At 45.7% G+C, this 20,557-nt stretch overlaps 1 protein-coding gene across 3 annotated transcripts in view; it reads left to right on the forward strand.

The window, feature by feature from the left end:
- Positions 1-141: 141 nt before the first annotated feature.
- SUPT6H (SPT6 homolog, histone chaperone and transcription elongation factor) overlaps positions 142-20,557 on the forward strand; it is a 34,461-nt gene continuing 14,045 nt past the window's right edge. Inside the window, exons 1-23 of one of the 3 annotated variants that reach the window (XM_049636670.1) lie at positions 142-359; positions 9,855-9,987; positions 10,770-10,925; positions 11,022-11,098; positions 11,455-11,647; positions 11,881-11,965; positions 12,841-13,114; positions 13,498-13,599; positions 13,850-13,966; positions 14,309-14,398; positions 14,580-14,722; positions 15,367-15,515; positions 15,666-15,764; positions 16,282-16,411; positions 16,497-16,647; positions 16,824-16,978; positions 17,172-17,367; positions 17,718-17,857; positions 17,975-18,092; positions 19,229-19,305; positions 19,583-19,718; positions 20,020-20,157; positions 20,235-20,402. In XM_049636670.1, the coding sequence (XP_049492627.1) occupies positions 9,879-9,987; positions 10,770-10,925; positions 11,022-11,098; positions 11,455-11,647; positions 11,881-11,965; positions 12,841-13,114; positions 13,498-13,599; positions 13,850-13,966; positions 14,309-14,398; positions 14,580-14,722; positions 15,367-15,515; positions 15,666-15,764; positions 16,282-16,411; positions 16,497-16,647; positions 16,824-16,978; positions 17,172-17,367; positions 17,718-17,857; positions 17,975-18,092; positions 19,229-19,305; positions 19,583-19,718; positions 20,020-20,157; positions 20,235-20,402 (3,003 nt within the window). In that variant the 5' untranslated portion in view covers positions 142-359; positions 9,855-9,878. The other 2 variants (XM_049636669.1, XM_049636672.1) reach the window with 2 other exon arrangements.

Consider the following 20,557-nt stretch of genomic DNA (forward strand, 5'->3'; position numbering starts at 1 on the left):
CCAGGCCTGACGTTTTCGATCCCCAAGCTCTGTTCCCAAGCCTCTGCGACACTTTCTTCCTGAGCCACTTCTGCCAGTTTTCGCGCCCTCCCAAACGAAGCCTCGAGAGCCGGGTGAGAGGAGAGAGCAAGAAATGGCCCGCCCACTCCCGGTGACAGGGAGCCGGAAGTGACGTAGCACGTTGACGCAGCAGCGGCGGCGGTGGCGGCGGAGGGGCCGTGCGGTGGGTCCGTACTATCTTTTCCCAGTCTCGGTTCGACGACTCCATTTTCGTCGGTGGGGGCTTAGCGCACCGGAGTAGCGGCGGGCTTCAGGCAGGTAAAGTTCGGACTGGAAAGCGTGTTCCTCGAATGGGGCAGGTGAGAGGAACTAGGCTCCTAGGGCCTGGTCCCGTAAGGGAAGAGGTATTGGGGAGCCGTATGCGGGAAGAAGGGGGGGCCCCCGGCCTTCACTGCTCTATGAAGGAAAAGGAGGAGGAAACCGGAGTAGTTGCCTAGAGTCTCAGCGCTTTTCCCAACCCTGTGCTACCCGGAACCGGTGAATTGGTCGCCTTGTTGTATCAACAGGCTTCCCGGGATTCCGTCCTTCTCTCGCAGCTTGTGAAAATTGGGCCACGCCAAAAGATTGGGAATGGAAGGGACTTAAGGCTTCTGAGTCAGGATCAGGTGATCGAATTTATTGTTCTGGGGATGTTAAACCTACGGAGCTTTCAGCAGCTCGACCATCAAGTTAGAGGGTGATGCCAAATGGTATTTTTTTCCGATTGTTGAAAATAAAATTAGAACTTTTTATATAGATGCCTGCATTCATCAACCGCCTACCCCAAACATCAGAATGAGCTATTAAGTGAAAACTTCATTTTCTTCCATTTTCTGCCTTTCTCCACAGGCAGTACCTTGAACCAGCAGGAGCAGTTCTTTTTCTAGGTTGTTTGAAGAAGTGATACTTATTTTTATTTAAGAGGAGGCCTAAACTCTCTGAAAATGCGTCCGTGGAAATTCACTGTAATATCAGAAGTAGCAAGGGAGTATTAAGTTACACCGCTGCTATTAATGAACATGGAGAATGTAAACAGTCTTGAATTTGATTAATTTATTCGGGGGAAAAAAGCCTACCTGCACTATGTATCTGGATGTTACTGGTTTTAAAGTCTTCAGTGTATTTATTGCAAAAGTATGATTACTCCCTTATCAGCCGAATTTAGAGCCTTTTCCATCACTAGTGTTCCTTCTGCCAATACAAATATGTTCTTCTTTTAATCTTGTATGGCTACTGGATTAGATTAGCATAGTATTGTTACTCTAAGAGGTTTAAACCTCATTAAGAGATTAATCACATCTGGAAGTGGTGCAGTCTAGAGAGGCTCGGGCATGTTTCACAGTTCTTTCTCAATAGATCTTCACAAGAAAAGAAGCCTACCCAGTATAGTGGAAATAAATGGGCTTTGGAGGCACGTAAATTTGCCCTTGATCCTGTGTTCTTGGTCTCAATAAATGGTGCCATGGTCAGAATCCTGTGTGAAATCCTTGGATTTTTCCTATTACTCCTGGATCAAATTAGTCACCCAATCCTACCAAACCTGCTCCCATCACATACACATTCTGCTCTGGTATCCCGCTTATCCCCCTCCAACTACTAGTTTTTTATTTCCCTTCATAGCCAGATTTCTCCTTGTATCAGCTTTCTTGAATTTTATTCATTCTTCAGGTTATACTAGTTTGGCTTCTCTTCTGACCATTTGGTTGAAATTTCTGTCAAGGTTACCAGTGTTTTCTGTATTGCTGGATCTCATGGATACTTTGTTCTCGTCGTCTTCCTCAATCCCTGGAATATGCAACACAGTTTACTCCTGGATTGTCTCCATTTCTCTGGTTGCTCCTTCTCAGTCTCCTTTCCTAGCCACTTTTGCTTTCTGCCTACTGTCTAAATGTTGAATTTCCTTCAGAGTTTAATCCTGGATTCTCTGCATGCGTCCTTTAGATGATCCAGTCTCATATCTTTAATAACCATCTGAAAGCTGGCAACTCTCAAGTTCAAACCCCTAGCCCAGCCTTCTCTGTGTTCAAGAATCGTACACAGAATTCCTGTTTAATAGCTCCATTTGGATGTCTCTTAGACGTCCCTAATCTAACATAACAAAAAGAATGTTGTAGTTTTCCCATCATTCCAAACCTGTCTTCCCTCTCTCTAAGTGTTAACTCTCATCCACAGGGTTACCAAAGCCAGACCTCTGAGAGTTATCTTGTTGTTGTTGTTGTTGTTGTTGTTGTTGTTGTTGTTGTTTTTCCTTACCACTCTCCTCCCCCAAGTCTTTCAGTAAGGCCTGTCACTTCTACTTCCAAAGTATATTTCCAATCTATCTTAGGTTCTCCATTTCTACTTCTACCACCCTCTTCCAAGCCACTATCGTCTTTGGCATGGGCTCCAACAATAGTATCCTCAATTTTCCCTGGTTCCACTCGGATACCCCTGCTGTCCATTTTCCACATAGCAGGTCAAGTCTGTTTAAAACACTCCAGTGGTTTTCCTTGGCCTTCATAGCCCCACTTGTGCAGCCCCTCAACCCCCTTCCGTTCTGCTGCCTTCACCATTCTCTGGTCACACTGGCCTTAGGACATGCCAAGTTCTTGCCCACCTTTTCTACCAGGAACCTCTTCCCCTGGCTCTTCATACCACATCCTACCCATTCTTGACATCTCAGCCTAACGTCACCCTCTCAGAGGTGAGAGTATTTCCTTCCTAGTACTTACAAAGAGGCTTATTTTGTTTGCAGTTTGTCTCTCACACCAGAATACAGATATCCTAGGGGCAAGGAGTTTGTTTTGCACATGCCTGACATGTAGTAGGCACCCATCAAATGAATCTTTGTTGCGTTAGTAAGTACTTCCCGGCACCTTTTAGAGTGCAAAATCTTTAACTTATCCTGTCAAGGCCCTTATGACTATACTCCCAATTCATTATGAACCCTTCTCCATCTCTCCAGTCAAACTGGCCTTCACTGTCCCTGCCACAGCACATTCTGGGCCTTGTGCTGGAAGTGCCCTTCTCCATCATCACCACTTACACCAAAGAAGCCTGCTCCTCCCCTTGCTAACTCCTCCACACTCTTAAGGTGTTTATTCAAAGTCATTTCCTCTAGGGGCACCTGGGTGGTTCAGTCAGTTAAGTGTCTGACTTCAGCTCAGGTCATGATCTCACGGTTCATGAGTTCAAGCCCTGCGACGGGCTCTGTGCTGACAGCTCAGAGCCTGGAGCCTGCTTTGGATTCTGTGTCTCCCTCTCTCTGCCCTTCTCCCGCTCACCCTTTGTCTCTGTGTCTCAAAAATGAATAAACTTAAGGAAAAAAAGTCATTTCCTCAAGACCCAAGTTGGAGTCTACTCTCACAGGTTCCCATGGTACCTTGGTCACTAATTCTTTCAATTACTCCTGTACTTGTAGCTCAGGGGTCACCAAACTAAAGCCCCTTGGCCAAATTAGGCCACTCCTGTTCACTTATACGTTATCAGTATCTGATTTTGTACTGCAGTGTCAGATCTGGCCCTCTGTGGTTTGATAGCCCCTGTGCTAGGACAGGAACTATATGTTCCCCAGTGTGTGTGGCACAAGGCTCAGTAACTTACTCCCTGTGTTGCAGGGATTCTGACTCGGTTACATGTTTCAGTTGTTTCTGCTCCTCTTTTGCCCTTTCCTTATTCCCCAAGGAAATGTGGAAAGAAAAGAGATAACTGATATTTTAAATTACTTAATATTGGTAGTCATTGTTAACCATAATTTTTTTTAAGTTTATTTTGCAGGGTGGGGGGAGAGAACAAGTGGGGGAGGGGCAGAGAGAGACAGAGAGAGAGAGAGAGAGAGAGAGAGAGAATCCCAAACAAGCTCCGCACCATCACCACAGAGCCTGACACAGGGCTTGAACCCAGGAACCATGACATGATATCGCGACCTGGGCCGAGATCTAGCTTAACCGACTGAGCCACCCAGGCACCCCAACGATAATGCTTTTTATACTATGTATTTGAAAAGATCATAAGGCTGTTATTTTCTGTAAATGTGGTGTGCATGTTAAAATGATTTTAGGTAGAGCTAACCTTTTCTGTATTTTTTAAAGTAATCTCTGCACCCGACATGGGGCTTGAAATCATGATCCTGAGATCAAGAGTTGCATGCTCTGCTGACTGAGCCAGCCAGGCACCCCTAACCTTTTATTTTAACATCTTGATTTGATGCGATTAGGGTTTTTTTAATAGTTCTGAGTTAAAAAGAACTTGTCATAAGTGAACTCTGTATACTTCATTGATTAAACTTTTAGGTTTTTGAATTTCAAATTGGGTAGTCCTAGGCTTTTGCTCATAACATACAGACTGCCTTATAGTTTAAACTCCACATCAGACTTGTGGGGCTATTCCCCAGACCATTAGGCCCTTTCAGACCTAAGCCTTTATTCATGTTGCCTTTTTCCAGATTATCTTCTTAACTCCTCTCAACTCAGGCATCACCTTTTCTGAGGCATTCTCTGACCTCTCACTTCATATTGTTCTCATAGTCCTGGTATATAACTGTAATACAATGTTCACTATGCTTTATCATAACTTTATTTACAAGGTTTTTGAGAAAGAGTGTGAGTTCTACCAAGGTAAAAGGCATATTTTACTCATTTTCATATATCCAAGTCCCAGCACAGAGCTTAATCCTTAAAAAAAAGTAAATGTTAATTGAGCTGCCAATGGAGGGAATTAACAGACATCTTCGCTCTGGTCTGGTCTCCTTTTAATTGCCTCCAACATCATCTTGTTCAAAAGGAGGGACTGCCAAGGGCCTCCCTGTGGCAATCCGATCCTAGCTCCATTCCTCATCCTGAGAGTGTCATGGTAACCACCAGCCTCTCCCTTTGAGCCACATCTTGTACTGCAGCTGTGCTTCTGCCTGGAGAAACTTCCTTTTACTACCCCTGGCCCTTCCAGACCTATTTCAGTATCAGATTTAACTTATGGTCTGAATATGGGGAAAATTCAAGAGCACAAGTACTAAATAAAAAATCTGAACTACACTGGGCCCACCTCAGATATCATATTAATAATAATCCTATGCTAGCAAATAGTATTTTGGGGACATCTGGGTGGCTCAGTGGGTTAAGTGTCCACCTCTTGGTTTTGGCTTGGTCACGATCTCACAGTTTGTGGGATCGATCCTCGCATCAGGCTCTGCCCTGACAGTGTGGAGGCTGCTCAGGATTCTTTTTCCATCCTTTTTTCTCTCTGCCCCTCCTGCACTCTTGTGTGTGTGCACACTTCCTCTCTCTCAAAATAAGTATATAAACTTTAAAAAAATACATAATGTTTTTGTTCTGGAATAGTTGCTGCTTGCCAGCCTCAGCCTGCAGTGCTGTTGCAGCACCTTCTGCCCATCTAGCTCCCACAAGCTGCAGCAAGTCAGGATTGCTTCTGGCACACATCTTTTAGCTGGAAGTCTTGGCAGTGAGCTAGATTGGAAGCATTCCCCAGCTATGGCACAGCATGTACTCTATTGCTAACCTAGGGATTGGAAGGAAAGCTGTGTGTAGCACAGAGCACCAGCTGCCCCCCGGGACAGAAGAAAGCTGTTGTTTTCATCAGGTAGGCTGTCTGTTTCTCTCTGTTAAGTAGGCTGGAGGGCATCTGGTCTGCAGGAGCTGGCATTTAATGTGAAGATGTTAAGACTTTATCAGACTGAATTTGTGGGTCTGATAGCCTAATTAAAGCAAGCTGTGTGTGGGGGCTGCTGTACCCAAATCTATTTTTAATGGTTTAGTTCAGAGCTGGGGGGAGGGGGGGAGTGATGTCAAGATTAAAATTAGAGCACCAGATTTAATTAGCAGTTTTAGGTACTCACTTTTGGCAACACTCAAGTAAATTACCTTAAGGACACAGTTCTTGGGGAAAAAAGCATCAGTCTAAGACTTTCCGTATCACCACCCTGTGGGGTGTGTCACAATCATATAGTATAGCAGCTCTCAAACTTTTTGATCTTAGGACACCTTTATCCTTTTTTTTCTTTTTCTTTTTCTTTTTTTTTTTTTACGTTTATTTTTGAGAGAGAGATGGGGCACCTGGGTGCCTCAGTTGGTTAAGCATCTCACTTCAGCTCAGGTCATGATCTTGCAGTTCATGAGTTCAAGCCCCACATCTGTTGTCAGCCCAGAGCCCACTTCCAATCCTCTGTCTCCCTCTCTCTCTCTGCCCCTTCCTCCAGCCTACACGCTCTCTCTCAAAAGTAAAAATATATATAATTCTATATTTTTGAGAAAGAGAGACAGTGTGAGGGGGGAGGGGCAGAGAAAGAAGGTGACATAGAACCCAAAGCAGGCTCCAGGTTCCAAGCCGTCAGCATCGAGCCCGAGGCTGGGCTCGAACCCACAAACCACAAAAATCATGACCTGAGCTGAAGTCTGTTGCTTAACCGACTGAGCCACCCAGGTGCCCCAGGACCCCTTTGTAGTCTTAAAGATGATTTAAGACTCCAAAGACATTTTGTGTATCCGAGTTGTATCTATCACTGTTTATGAGATTTTTATATTTTGATATTTACCAGATTACAAATTAAAATTGGGTATATTAATTCATTTAAAAATTATAACAAGTGCACCACAAAAGAAATTATTTTGCTGTATAGGGGTATATTAACACAATATACACCTTAAACTTACAGTTTCATATGTCTATCGTGTAATAAAGCTGGAGGAAAAAATAAGCCCACTACACTTTAACATAAACAGTACTTTTATGGAAACTGTAGTCTTCAAAATTAGTGAAAAGAGTGACACTGTTCTACTTTTTTTCCCACCAATTCTTTTTAACGTCTGCCTTAATAGAATATAGCTGGATTTTCATACCTGCTTCTGCATTCAGTGTTGTGATACTACACATCATGTTACCTCTAGAAAACTCCACTGTACACTCATGAGATAAGGGAGGAGGTGGTCCCTGGACCACACATAGAGATCTACTGATAGAGTAGAACAACTGTGACTTTGGAGACAGACAAACCTTAACCCAGATCTCAGCTCTTGCAGTTGATATTTGTGTCAGCTTGAACAAGTGACTTCATCTCTGTTGAAGAGATCTGTTTTCTCCTTTGTTGAATGGAGAGAGAAGTGTACTGTAACTCATAGATCAGTGTAGGGGTTAATTGGTATTTCTGAAGTGTCTGGAACTTGGTAGGTGTGTGATTATTATTCCTCTGAGCACTTTTTTTTTTTTTTTTTTTTTTAAACTGCTTAAAGGAAAGGCCTGTATTAGTTTTGGTTGGGTTTTGTGTGAATGTTGTGGGTTGGTTCTCTTCCTATGCCTGCTCTCTGCATATAATACAAAAAATTATTTTATGGTCCTTATTTGTTTTCATATCTGTGTCTTTCTACTAGAAGTCAACTCCTTGATAACAAACAATTCTTTTTCTCTTCAAACCCCCACGTCTCAGCAGAATGTATGTACATGGTAGACATTCATTAAAACTTGAAAAGAAACCTCAGCCTGAAATTGAACATAAGACCATATCATTGCCCCTCCCTTTACACAGAACTCAGTACCTTCAGTTTTGTTTCTTTGAGTTCATTGGTTAATTGATTGTGGTATCAATTGATACCAGTAAGGGTAATTTTCAGAAGAATTAGAGCCACAGAGTTTAAGGCTCCTTCTAGAGCTCAGAGCATTTCAAGTAGCTGTTAGCCAGCCTCCTCTTTTCTTCCATCCCACTGCCATGTTTCACTGGGAAGGTGGCACTAATATGAAATAAGTAATCTATTTGATAGATATTTAGCAGTTCCTGTTTTGTACAGAGCACCTAGAAGGTACAGCTTATTTGGTACAGGGTCACCAAGTGCCTTGTAATGCCTTTCATGTTGCCATTTATGTTTTCTTGGTTTTCATTAGCCCTTCAGTTAGATATGGTCTCTAACTTCCAGAAGCTTATGGTCTAAGTGGGGAAAATGGGCACAAATACAGTGGACCATCATTCAGGACAAAGTGAGGGGTGATGTTGAGTTTATCAGCAGCCAGCTTCAAGATTCCAGAATAAGATCTTGATGTTATGATTTGTGAGATGCGTGCTGTTTTTTAAAGTCCTACAAGGTCTGGGGGCCTCGGTGGCTCAGTCGGTTAGACATCCAACTCTTGATTTCAGCTGAGGTGGTGATCTCACAGTTCGTGACTTCGAGCCCTGTATCAGGCTCTGCTCTGATAGTGTGGAATCTGCTTGGGATATTCTCTCTCCCTCTCTCTGTCTCTCTCTCTGCCTCCCTTGTTTGCACATGTATGCTATGCTGTCTTTCTCAAAAATAAATAAAAACTTTAAAGTCAAACAAGACACAGGAAACTCCATGTTAGGGTTAGGGTTCTGGGGTTATCCACTGCCATTTCCAGGCTTTGGATGAGTCTGAAAATGGGGAAGCAAAAGACAAATTTGGGATCAGTTGGTACAGAATTACAGAATGCTAAGGAAAATTAGGCCCAGGTTTCAAATTCAAACTCAGTTAACATGTATTGAAGCCATAAACTAGGTTCTTTCCCTCGTGTCATGTGATATTCTCAACTACTGTGCAAGGTAGGCAGGTAGTGCTATTCTTCTTTTCCAGATGAAGAAGCTGATATTTAGACAAATTGAATAATTTGCTTAGTTTACATATCTGGCAGATGTGGAACCAGGATATGATTTCTCCTCTTAAGCCCAGCAATCTTTGCAGTTAAGTATGTTGCCTTTATTTTGTAGGCCACAGAAGTTGCTTTCAAAGTGTTTTTTTGCTGCAGAGGTCAATGGTAAAAATAGGGTTATGGTTCTAATGGTTCTGAAGAGACCCCTTCTCCACCCCACTACTGCTCCCAACCACTACTCACATAAGGGGGCTCAAGTTCATGAAATGTTGTTTAATCCATTAAAAAGGATGTTCCTTTTGGCTCTGCCAGTAGCCAGGTATAGTGTACATGAAAGTGCCTGTCATTATCACTCATTTCCCAAATTTCTTATGAGAAGCCATATAACATCACTGCTACCATATGCCAACCTATATAATTATCCATACACTAATTCTTTCCTCATTCACCCATTCCTGCTCCCAAATGATAAGTGAAATAAAATTCTTTGGGATACAGTTGACCCTTGAACAATGCAGGGGGTAAGGGCACTGGCCTCCCGCACAGTTGAAAATCTGCATATAACTTTTGACTCCCTGAAAACTTTACAAAAGCCTCAATTAACACATTTTGTATATGTACTATATATTGTATTCTTAAAGTAAACCAGAAAAAAAAAAAAGTTAAAATTGTATGGAAGAGAAAATCCGTTTACAGTACTCTGCTGTGTTTATCGGAAAAAACCTGGGGCTCCTGGGTGGCTCAGTCGGTTAAGCACCGACTTCAGCTCAGGTCATGATCTCATGGCTCGTGGATTTTTAGCCCTGTGTCTGGCTCTGTGCTGACAGCTCAGAGGCTGGAGCCTACTTCAGATTCTGTGTCTCCCTCTCTCTACCCTTCCCCTGCTTGTGCTCTCTCTCAAAAATAAATAAAAACATTAAAAAGAAATTTTTTTAAAGCCTATAAGTGGACCGTGCAATTCAAACTCCTGCTGTTTTCGAGTCAACTGTATGTAGAGAAGTTCTGTGTAATCAGTCATCTTTCTCAAGGCACATGCGAGAGGAGTAACCATGGGAAGAGTGGAAAATGGAAGAGAGAAAGCCATCTGATTCTTACTGTCTCCTCCCTAGGTGGAAATGATTGAGGGGCAGAGCAGTGGCACGTGGCTAAAAGGCTGTTTGTGGAAAGGTTTAAAGTGCTCTGTGAAGTCATGTGTCTCATTTTTTCTATCCCCATCTTCCTTCCTTCTCTAGGCATCTTAGGCAGGCCGTGAGAAAATGTCTGATTTTGTGGAAAGCGAGGCCGAGGAGTCAGAGGAAGAGTACAATGATGAAGGCGAAGTGGTGCCCCGAGTCACCAAGAAATTTGTGGAGGAGGAGGATGACGGTGAGGAGGCCCCAGCCTCAAGCTTCTCCCCACTATTGCTAAGCTTTGGATAGTTGGATTCTTGCTGATGAGAGGCTCAGGCTGAGCACAGAAGTTATCACACATGAGGTACCAGCTTGAGAATTTTCAGTCATTTATAGAAAATACCTAACTGAGCATCTGTCTGCTATGTGCCAGGTCCTGCGCCTAGAGCTAGAAATGTGAAAGGAAGACCCTGCAGTCATGGAGTCTACATTGGCGGGAGGGGACAGACAGGAAACCAACAAATAAATACATGCGTAACGTTTTCCTCTTTTAGAGACCCCGCAGTGTTGGTATTTATGAGCCCAGTTTCCTATTTCTCTGGCCAAACCCAACCATTAGGATCCTCAGCAGAGTAGAACCATGAAATGGCTTTAAAGACAGGAAGGTAAATTTAAGTGTTATCCAAAGAATTATGGATGAAAGAAATAATATAGCCGCTGAACTTATAAATTAAGAGGAAAACAAAGATTACTGGTGGCTGTAAAACTCCTAGTAATGATTTTGAAAAGCCATAGTACTTAGGAAGATTATCTTGCCTAAAGACAGATGAGGAGCATAGAAATGAGGTAGTCCTTTCCAGATGCTCCTGCTCGAACTCAGTGGCCATGTTTTTTACATCTTTAGATGAAGTTGAAGAGTTCACATGGCATCCACATCATTAGGCTTAGAGCAGATGGAGAATCACAGTTAAGCAGGGGGTCCTGCCCCACCCCAGCCCATTTCCCAAACTCCATGCCTCAAACATGTGTATTTTCCAGATGAGGAGGAGGAGGAGAACCTAGATGATCAGGATGAGCAAGGCAATCTGAAAGGCTTTATCAATGATGATGACGATGAAGATGAAGGGGAGGAGGATGAGGGTAGTGACTCTGGTGATTCAGAAGATGATGTTGGCCACAAGAAGAGAAAACGCAGTGAGTAGTCTCTCCTCAGTCAGGTGAGGCTGGGGTGGAAGTTACAGTGGACAAGGGGCCTCTCCATCACCATGGGTAACACTTTGTTTTCTCCAGCATCTTTTGACGACCGCCTGGAGGATGATGATTTTGACCTCATTGAGGAGAATTTGGGTGTCAAAGTCAAAAGAGGAGTAAGTGTCATTCTTTGTCCCTGGGGGTGAAGGAAAAAGCTCTTGAAATTCAGTGACTTCTGGGGGACGAGGCACCTCCGGAACAGTGTGGGAAGCATAGAGGATGAGAAAGTTGCTCAGTGTCATTGTGCTGCGGAGACTAGATTTGCATCCCAGGTCTGGGCGCTTGTTAGAGAAAGACTTGTCAGGGTTTGAAGGGTGGGCCTTGGTGCTGAAAGAGCATGTCTTAGTGTGTTCTTTGTCATCTCCCTTGGTCAGCAGAACTGTGGTGGGGAAAATGGGAGTGAGACTAGAGAGCAGGCACCCTTAGGCCGGTCCTCTCAGACCCTGTTGAGACAGGTTTTTTCCACCCCTAGCAAAAATACCGACGTGTCAAAAAAATGTCAGATGACGAGGATGACGACGAGGAGGAATATGGCAAAGAGGAACATGAAAAAGAGGCTATTGCCGAGGAAATCTTCCAGGATGGGGAAGGGGAAGAAGGGCAGGAGGCTGTGGAGGCCCCCATGGCTCCTCCAGAGGAGGAGGAAGAAGATGATGAGGAATCAGGTATGTGGCATCAGGCAAGAAAGCCAGCGTTTGGGTGGGTGTTGGGATTTCCTAGCCCTTAGGAGCAGAATGGGAAACCATTCTGCACCTGCGGGCCCCCAACATTTGACAGAAGTTCGTTTTTAGGAGCCTCCCCACTCTTCTCACTGGCCACTCACATAGTAGGAACTAAAGCCATTCAGTCCTGGCTCATCCCTTGCCTCTGAGCACTAATCCCTTCCTTCCCTACCCAGACATCGATGACTTCATTGTGGATGATGACGGACAGCCTCTGAAAAAACCTAAGTGGCGGAAAAAGCTTCCTGGATACACAGATGCGTGAGTCGGGGCTGGTACAGGGTGGTGATATGGGCGCCTGAGTAGACCCCATCAGGAAGGAGGAAATCAGAGGCTTCTGCCAAAAATGGGACATCCCATCTCTCAACCATTTTGCTTCCTAACTCAACTAACCTTTACTGGGCAGGAATTTCAGACTGCTCCTAGAAGCCCTGAGAACTGTCTATATTAATAGAGCCACTGTGGGATTAGGAGCCACACGTGTGTAGGCTTCCATCAGCCTCCCTCTTCACCTGAAGCTCCACGTCTATTCATTTATGTATTGGCATTCTGAGTCTAATTTTGTCGGAAGAAAGCTTTTGCTTTGAGGGAATACTGTAATACCTTAGCAGAAGATGGACCCACTGAGCAGAATATGGATCTATCTGCCCTGTTGGGTTTGACCCCAGAGACTGGCACATACCAGCAATGGGCTTTTTATCTTTCATAAGTAATAGTTTTCCCAGAAACCTCCCCCAACTGAGCCTTTATTTCCAAAGCGAACATGCTTGCTTGCTTATTTATTTATTTATTTATTTAAAATAGAGCAGACCCATTTTTTTCTTTTTGAGAGAGAGCGTGTGTGTGCGTGCACGTGCATGTGCAAGTGGGTGAGGGGCAGAGAGAATCTTAAGCAGACTCCATGCCCATCATGGAGCCCAGCACGGGGCTCAGTCTCACCACCATGATACCATGACCTGAGCTGAAATCAAGAGTCTGATGCTTAACCAACTGAGCCACCCAGGCGCCCCTACTTTTTAAATTTACCTCTCTCTTAACCTTCTCAATTTCCTTTGGGGCAAGTAAAGGGTCTGTGCTGGGGCTGCATTTCTCCTCTCATCAGAACCTGGGCCAAACCGTCTTGCTCTCACCCACAGGGCCCTACAGGAAGCCCAGGAGATTTTTGGTGTGGACTTTGACTATGATGAGTTTGAGAAATACAATGAGTATGACGAAGAACTGGAGGAAGAGTATGAGTATGAGGATGATGAGGCCGAGGGTGAGATCCGAGTGCGCCCCAAGAAGACCACCAAGAAACGTGTGAGCCGCAGGAGCATCTTTGAGATGTATGAGCCCAGCGAGCTAGAAAGCAGCCACCTCACAGATCAGGACAATGAAATCCGAGCCACTGACCTGCCTGAGAGGTTCCAGGTAAGAAAGCACCAGCTTCCGTCCTTCTGCCAATGTGTCATCACCTGCCCTGAGCCTCTTTGCTTCAAGGGTTGTATCAGAGGAACAATCTAGCAACAATCTGGTATCGAATATATATAGAAAATTGGCTTTTGAACTCCATCTGACCAGGTAGTGCAGGGAGTCCCGGTCTTAGAGAAGGCTCTTCTGCTGCTTATGGCTCTTGAAATGGCACTCTTTCTTTAGCAAATACACAAAGTATGTCCACTTTGTGCCAGGACAGTGCTCTTCTGGGTGCTGGAATGTGTCTGTGGAGCACACATTTCTTTCCAGAAGCAGTGTATGTGTTACCCTACAGGGGTTACAGGATAAAGTCAGTCTCACTATTGTCTTATCCTGTGCAGCTCCGCTCCATCCCAGTTAAGGGGGCTGAAGATGACGAACTGGAAGAGGAAGCTGACTGGATCTACAGGAATGCCTTTGCCACACCAACCATTTCTCTTCAGGTACCCAAAAAAAGATCCTTATGTTTGACATGAACCAGAAGCCACTTCATCAAGATGAAGACCTGCTCCTACCATGCCCCAAACATCTATATGTGCCTAGTACAGAACAAGTATGGGTGTGTACAGGTGTATGAGAGATTTTTCTAGAACTCTTCTGACGGAGTTCTCTTTTGACATGGAGTAGTTTCATGTATGGTAAAACAAAGCAAGTAACGGTGTTATTGCTGTTTCTTTTTTTTTCTGGCTCCAGGAAAGCTGTGATTACCTAGACCGAGGGCAGCCAACCAGCAGCTTCAGTCGTAAAGGGCCCAGCACAATTCAGAAGATTAAAGAAGCCTTGGGTTTCATGCGAAATCAACACTTTGAGGTAGCACCTCAAGCTATCATGGTCCCTTGGTTAGAAATTCAGCTAGGGGATGAGGGAAAAGGTAGCGCCCTGTGAGATGAGGAGTCCCCTTCTGTCTTCAGGCATGGTCCCTTGGCTCAAGAGTGTGCGAACCAAAGGAGACTCTGGTAACCAGGAGAACACTTGTTCTACCTGTCTGCAGCGTTATCTTCCCCCGTGGGGGAGAGCACATGCCCTGGATGAGCCTGTGGGGGAGTCCAAGCTTCTGACTGTTGAATTTCCTGGAGCTGTTTACCCCTCTAGCAAAGGAGCTCCTTACAGATCTCTCCACTCTGGTTGACTGCAGTCTCCTTGCCACCCTAGGTGCCTTTTATTGCTTTCTACCGTAAGGAGTATGTGGAGCCTGAGTTGCACATCAATGACCTATGGAGGGTGTGGCAGTGGGATGAAAAGGTACGATGGATCCATGCTCCTAAGGGGCTGAGGTGTGGCTTGGGCACCACTACTACCAAAGTCCAAGCCTCCTGTACATATCAGGTGGCTACCCTTCCCCGGGTCGCCTGGTAAGAAACAGAGCAGCCTTGAGTCTCCAAAGCTGAACACCAGCCCTTAGTCGTGCCCTGTCCTATCCTAGTGGACCCAACTGAGGATCCGCAAAGAGAACCTAACACGGCTGTTTGAGAAGATGCAAGCTTATCAGTACGAGCAGATCTCTGCTGATCCTGACAAACCCCTGGCTGATGGCATCCGGGCTCTAGATACCACCGACATGGAGAGGTAAAGTATGCAAGGTTTATTCCATTACAGGGTGCCCTCAGACCAAAGGCCCCCAGGGAGCAGTGTAACCTACAAAATCCTCAGCACAGGGCCCATCCCTTAGAAACCCAACTTGTCACCACACCAAAAGTGATCTCTCTGGCAAACAAATTCATCTTAGTTACCTATATGGGTATAAAAGGTGAAAAGGATAAGATACTCACGTTTGCTGATCTGAAAATTCCCTGTACATAAGGGTATGTGGAAAACCAAATTATAACCAGAAAGGAGCTTGGTGAGCCTGGAATCGGTGGAGTGCCAGAAGGGTGCATATGACTTTAGTGGCCAGTGTCATGAGCTGGTGGGGGAGGGACAGACCATCTCAAGAACTCTGAACTTTGCTAGAGACGTGGTACTTCATCTGTCTCTCCCTTTTCATCTCCATTTCTGACAACCACCAACCACCATTTGTTTGACATATTCCTTCTTTAAGATACCTTGCTCTCAAGGAAGTCACCGTCTGGGGTTGTTGTGTGTCTCTAATAATTGAAGAATACAGACACCTATCCTAGTTGGGACCTTCCCTCCTGGGAATTGGGCCTGTTGTAGCAGAACTAGGGTGTACCCTTAGTGACAGTTGAGGTCTTACATCCCTTTTCCTCCAGGCTTAAGGATGTCCAGTCAATGGATGAGCTGAAAGATGTCTACAACCATTTCTTGCTATATTATGGTCGTGATATCCCCAAGATGCAGAATGCTGCCAAAGCCAGCCGCAAGAAGCTGAAGCGTGTGAGGGAAGAGGGAGATGAGGAAGGTGAGTGCTGGAACAGAAAACCCAGGAGGCTTGATGGCCACTCCATCCCCAAGGATGCCCTTGGCTGAGTGCCCTTTGGGGCTTCCCTGCATGTGGCAGCTCCTTGGGAGTGACTGGAAACTAGAGCACTGACTCATGTTTTCTTCCCAGGTGAGGGTGAAGAGGCAGAAGATGAGGAGCAGAGGGGCCCAGAGCTCAAGCAGGCCTCCCGCCGAGACATGTACACCATTTGCCAGAGTGCTGGCCTAGGTAAAAGCTAGCTGTGTTGTGTCCTGGGCGTTCCAGCCTTGAGCAAGGGGAGTTCCCAGATGGTCACTGGTGGGCAGGAAGAGGACTTTTTTGAGCGAATCACTAATCCAGTTGTGAACACTGGCCCCCCCAGCACCCACGCCCACCCACAGTAATGGTCTAGCCTCTCCCTAATTTCCCAGAGGAATGGGAAGCTCATATAATCAGAGGGACAGAGTTCATCCTAGCCTTGAGAAGTTCTTTATTAAACTGTAGTTTCCACCTTAGTTCTGAGCCCAGGAGTCACAGAAAATTACTGTTTTTCTGGGTTATAACAGCCTGTCAGGTGTTTAAAGACAGGTTTTTTTGGTTTTTTTGGTTTTTTTTTTTTTTATACTATTCTTTGTAAACTTCCTGGTGCTGCTTATTCATGACCCTCTTAAAGTCTAGTGCCCAGAATAGCTGCTCTGGACTGGGAGACCAAAGAGATTTGTCAGCCCAGCAATTGCCTTACCTTTCACACTCCTGTTTGCTTTAGATGGCCTGGCCAAAAAGTTTGGACTGACTCCTGAACAATTTGGGGAAAACCTGCGGGACAGCTACCAGCGGCACGAGACAGAGCAGTTCCCTGCAGAGCCTTTGGAGCTGGCCAAGGATTATGTTTGCAGGTAGGCTTGTGGCACGTGGCTGGCAGGAGGAGGGGCCCGCGGGAAAAGACACTGTCATCCTGCAGCTGCCGCATTTTCCCCACAGCCAGTTCCCTACGCCTGAAGCTGTGCTGGAAGGTGCCCGCTACATGGTAGCCCTGCAGATTGCCCGAGAGCCCCTCGTCCGACAGGTGCTGAGGCAGACCTTCCAGGAGAGAGCCAAGCTAAATATAACCCCCACCAAGAAAGGTAGAAAGGTGAGCTGGGTGAAGAGCTTTGATCCAACACGTGGCTCAGCTCTGTGTTCGACTGAACTGAGTTTCTCGCTTTCATGCTCAGCTGAGCTATCTGCCGGCAAGCAGAGAGGCAGTCTTTTCTCCCAGGGTCAAGCCCCGCCTGTCGGTAAGCTGACGATTCCTCTTAATGTGTACAGGATGTGGATGAGGCCCACTATGCTTACTCCTTCAAGTACTTAAAGAACAAGCCTGTTAAGGAACTGAGAGATGACCAGTTCCTCAAGATCTGCTTGGCTGAAGATGAAGGGCTGCTCACCATTGACATCAGCATAGATATGAAGGGGGTAGAAGGGTAAGCAAAGCTCTGGGGTGGGAGCTCTTTCTGGGAGGGCTTGATGAAGGGTCAGCTGGGTGGAGGGGTCCCTCAGGAATGTGAACCACAGTTTGAGAGGTGAGCAGGCCATTGTCCCTGGTTCACAGTGTTTGTGGACATTTCAGTGTCATCTTTCCTCCATCCCCGACCCTGCAGTGTTGTTTCTCCTCAGCTACGGCAACGACCAGACCTATTTCGAAGAGATCAAACAGTTTTACTACCGAGATGAGTTCAGCCACCAGGTGCAGGAGTGGAACCGGCAGCGCACCATGGCCATTGAGCGAGCCTTGCAGCAGTTCCTCTATGTGCAGATGGCCAAAGAGCTCAAGAACAAGCTGCTGGCCGAAGCCAAAGAATATGTCATAAAGGTTAAGACTCACGGTGTTTAGGCCTGTGATTTCCCCAAACTAGAGCTGAGAGTGAAAGAACTCCTTACAAGTAGTCTTCTAGCAAACAAGCCATGGGTCACTTCAAGACCCCCCCGTTTGAGGAGATTCTTGGCTTCCCACCCCCAGCCCAAACACTCTTTGTTTATATTGCTGTTCTCTGTATACTCTCCTGTTTCCACAATTAAGGTATGCCTTCACACTGTAAGCCTGCAAAGGGCTAGGAACACGTGCACACGTCAACGCAGCCTGTGCACATGTGTACCCACATCTGTTCCCTTGCACACTCGGTGAGCCTGTTGGCCATAGTGTCTGGTGTGTCTCCTCCCCAGGCCTGTAGTCGGAAACTCTACAACTGGTTGAGGGTGGCACCCTACCGGCCAGATCAACAGGTAGAGGAAGATGATGACTTTATGGATGAGAACCAAGGGAAGGGCATCCGCGTCCTAGGCATTGCTTTCTCCTCTGCCAGGTAACTGCCTGTTTGTGCCTGCCCAGCCTCACCCCTTACCTGTTTTCCTAATTTCATTCTACTCTTACTTACATCCTCTTATTTCTGATTGTTGCACTACTCTTGTCTGGTCGGCAGAGATCACCCTGTGTTCTGCGCCCTGGTCAACGGTGAAGGAGAAGTGACAGACTTCCTTCGACTGCCCCATTTTACCAAACGGCGAACTGCATGGAGAGAGGAAGAACGGGAAAAGAAGGCAAGTGGCTAGGATAGGGCAACCAAGTGTACATCTTAAGTGCGTTTTACAATTCTGTGGGGGTATGTGTTTATGGTCTACACGACATCCTTTGCAAGACCCTGATTGATTTCCACGTGCTTGCTGAATACTAGAGTCCTGGGATAAGTCTCAACTTCCATAAGCAGTAGATGGCACTCACGTTCTGGTGCAGAATTTACTTCTGGCTGGAGGCCAATTCCTAGGTCTTGTGTTCTTCTGGAAGCTGCCATTATAGCCTCTGTTCTTCCCAGCATCTGGGTCATCCTGTTCCAGTAGCTGAAAGCCAGTGAGGCATTAAGCCAACCTTTTGCCTGCTTTAGCCTTTCAGTGTTTCTTCCAAGGAAGGAGGAATTTGAATTCATCTCATGTATATGCTTCTGATTTTCTTAACCTAATGGTATCTTTCAATTTTGTGAGAGACCTGCATTCTAGAGTAATTTTTCGCAACCATTTTTTAAAAAGAAACATCGGGGCGCCTGGGCGGCTCAGTTAGTTGAGCGTCTGACTCTTGATTTCAGCTTAGGTCATGATCCCAGGGTCATGGGGTTGGGCTGCCCACTGAGCATGGAACTTGCTTAAGATTTTAAGACCCATTCTTTCTCTCTCTCCCTCTCTCTCATCTCTCCCACTCATGCTCTCAAAAAAAAAAAAACAAAAAAAAACCAAAAAAAAACAATTAAAATAGAAAAAGAAAACAAGGAATTGAGATTAGAATAGTCCTGATAGCTAAACAGTGGTTTATGGTAGAAAAAACCCAAGTATGTTTACACCTGGCTGGCTCAGTCAGAGAAGCATGTGACTCTTGATCTTGGGGTTGTGAGTTTAAGCCACACATTGGGTGTAGAGATTACTAATTAGAAAGGAAGACCCAATGTGTTTAGACCATCACGACCAAGTATGAGCCAGAAGTATAGTAATTGTAGGAAACGTTAGCAGATACATAATATTCAAACCAGAGGTCTTAGTCTCCTTGTTTTGTGCACTAGACCGTGTCTATGCATTATGGAGTTTATTGTTCTCTGGTCTTACAAGGTCTTGTGCTACTTAGGGAGAGAGAACTGTTAGAAATCTCCCTGTCTTCAAAGCCATTCAGTTCCAATTTTATTTCAATCCAGGCTCAAGACATTGAAACTCTAAAGAAATTTCTTCTGAATAAAAAGCCTCATGTGGTGACAGTTGCAGGAGAAAACAGGTAGGGGCTCCAGGGGAACTCCAGGGACTAGACCTGGCTTAAATTCATTCATTCCTTCTTGTTGAACCTGGCATATGCCTCTAACAGAGCAATAAGCATGTAGACCCTTGGTAAATTTCCCATCCCCGGGGTGGTGGCGGGGCGGGGGGTGGGTATCTCTTTGTCTTCAAAGCCCCTTCCTCCCCCATCCCCACCGCCACTTCCACCTCAGCCATGACTCTGTCTATCCCTGAGAAACTTCAGAAAGAGCCCTGACCAACACCCCTCATCCCTCCAGGGACGCCCAGATGTTAATTGAAGATGTGAAGCGCATTGTGCATGAGCTGGACCAGGGCCAACAACTGTCCTCTATTGGGGTGGAGCTGGTTGACAATGAGTTGGCCATTCTCTACATGAATAGCAAGAAATCGGAGGTAATGCTGGAACCCCATTCTTAAGACCTGCACAAGCAAGAGCTGTCAATCCCTAGGAGATTTACTAGGAAAATGAAGGTTATCGAGGGCACAGGACTGCACTTGTTCAGTTACCCGTGTGCAGTTGCTTCATTTTGCCAGTCATGCTTCGGAGTGGGAGCCCTGCAAATTAAATTGGTCCCAGGAAAAAGGGGTCCCAGAGGAGACAAGAAAGTGACTTAAAGCCAGAACGGTTTGAATCTCCTTTTGCTCTCGGAACGGAGGGGACTTAATGGTCCTGCTGGTCCTTGTTTGACTCTAGGCAGAGTTCCGGGATTATCCTCCGGTGCTGAGACAGGCCGTCTCCCTGGCCCGGCGCATCCAGGACCCTCTGATTGAATTTGCCCAGGTGTGCAGCTCTGATGAAGACATCCTGTGTCTCAAGTTTCATCCCTTGCAAGTGAGTATGATTCAACAGGCAGGCTTAGCGGGCAGAAGGGCACAGTAACCTTATCCTTGTCTGCTGTTTATCGGCAGGAGCATGTGGTGAAAGAGGAGCTGCTCAATGCCTTATACTGTGAATTTATCAACCGAGTCAATGAGGTTGGGGTCGATGTCAACCGTGCCATCGCCCACCCATATAGCCAGGCCTTAATCCAGTACGTCTGTGGTCTGGGACCTCGAAAAGGGACCCATCTCCTGAAGGTAAGATTGGGTTGAATGAGAAAGTAAGAAAAGTTCTATTTCACTGAGCCTTTACAATTGCCAGTATAATTTTGAGGTCAGAGGTCAGAGAAGTAGAGACTGGTATAAGAGTCATCCAGCTAGTAAGAGTCCAAGTCAGACTTCAGACCCAAGTG

This window comes from Panthera uncia, chromosome E1 (genome assembly GCF_023721935.1).
Source record: "Panthera uncia isolate 11264 chromosome E1, Puncia_PCG_1.0, whole genome shotgun sequence".
In the NCBI taxonomy this organism is placed as follows: Eukaryota; Metazoa; Chordata; class Mammalia; order Carnivora; family Felidae; genus Panthera; species Panthera uncia.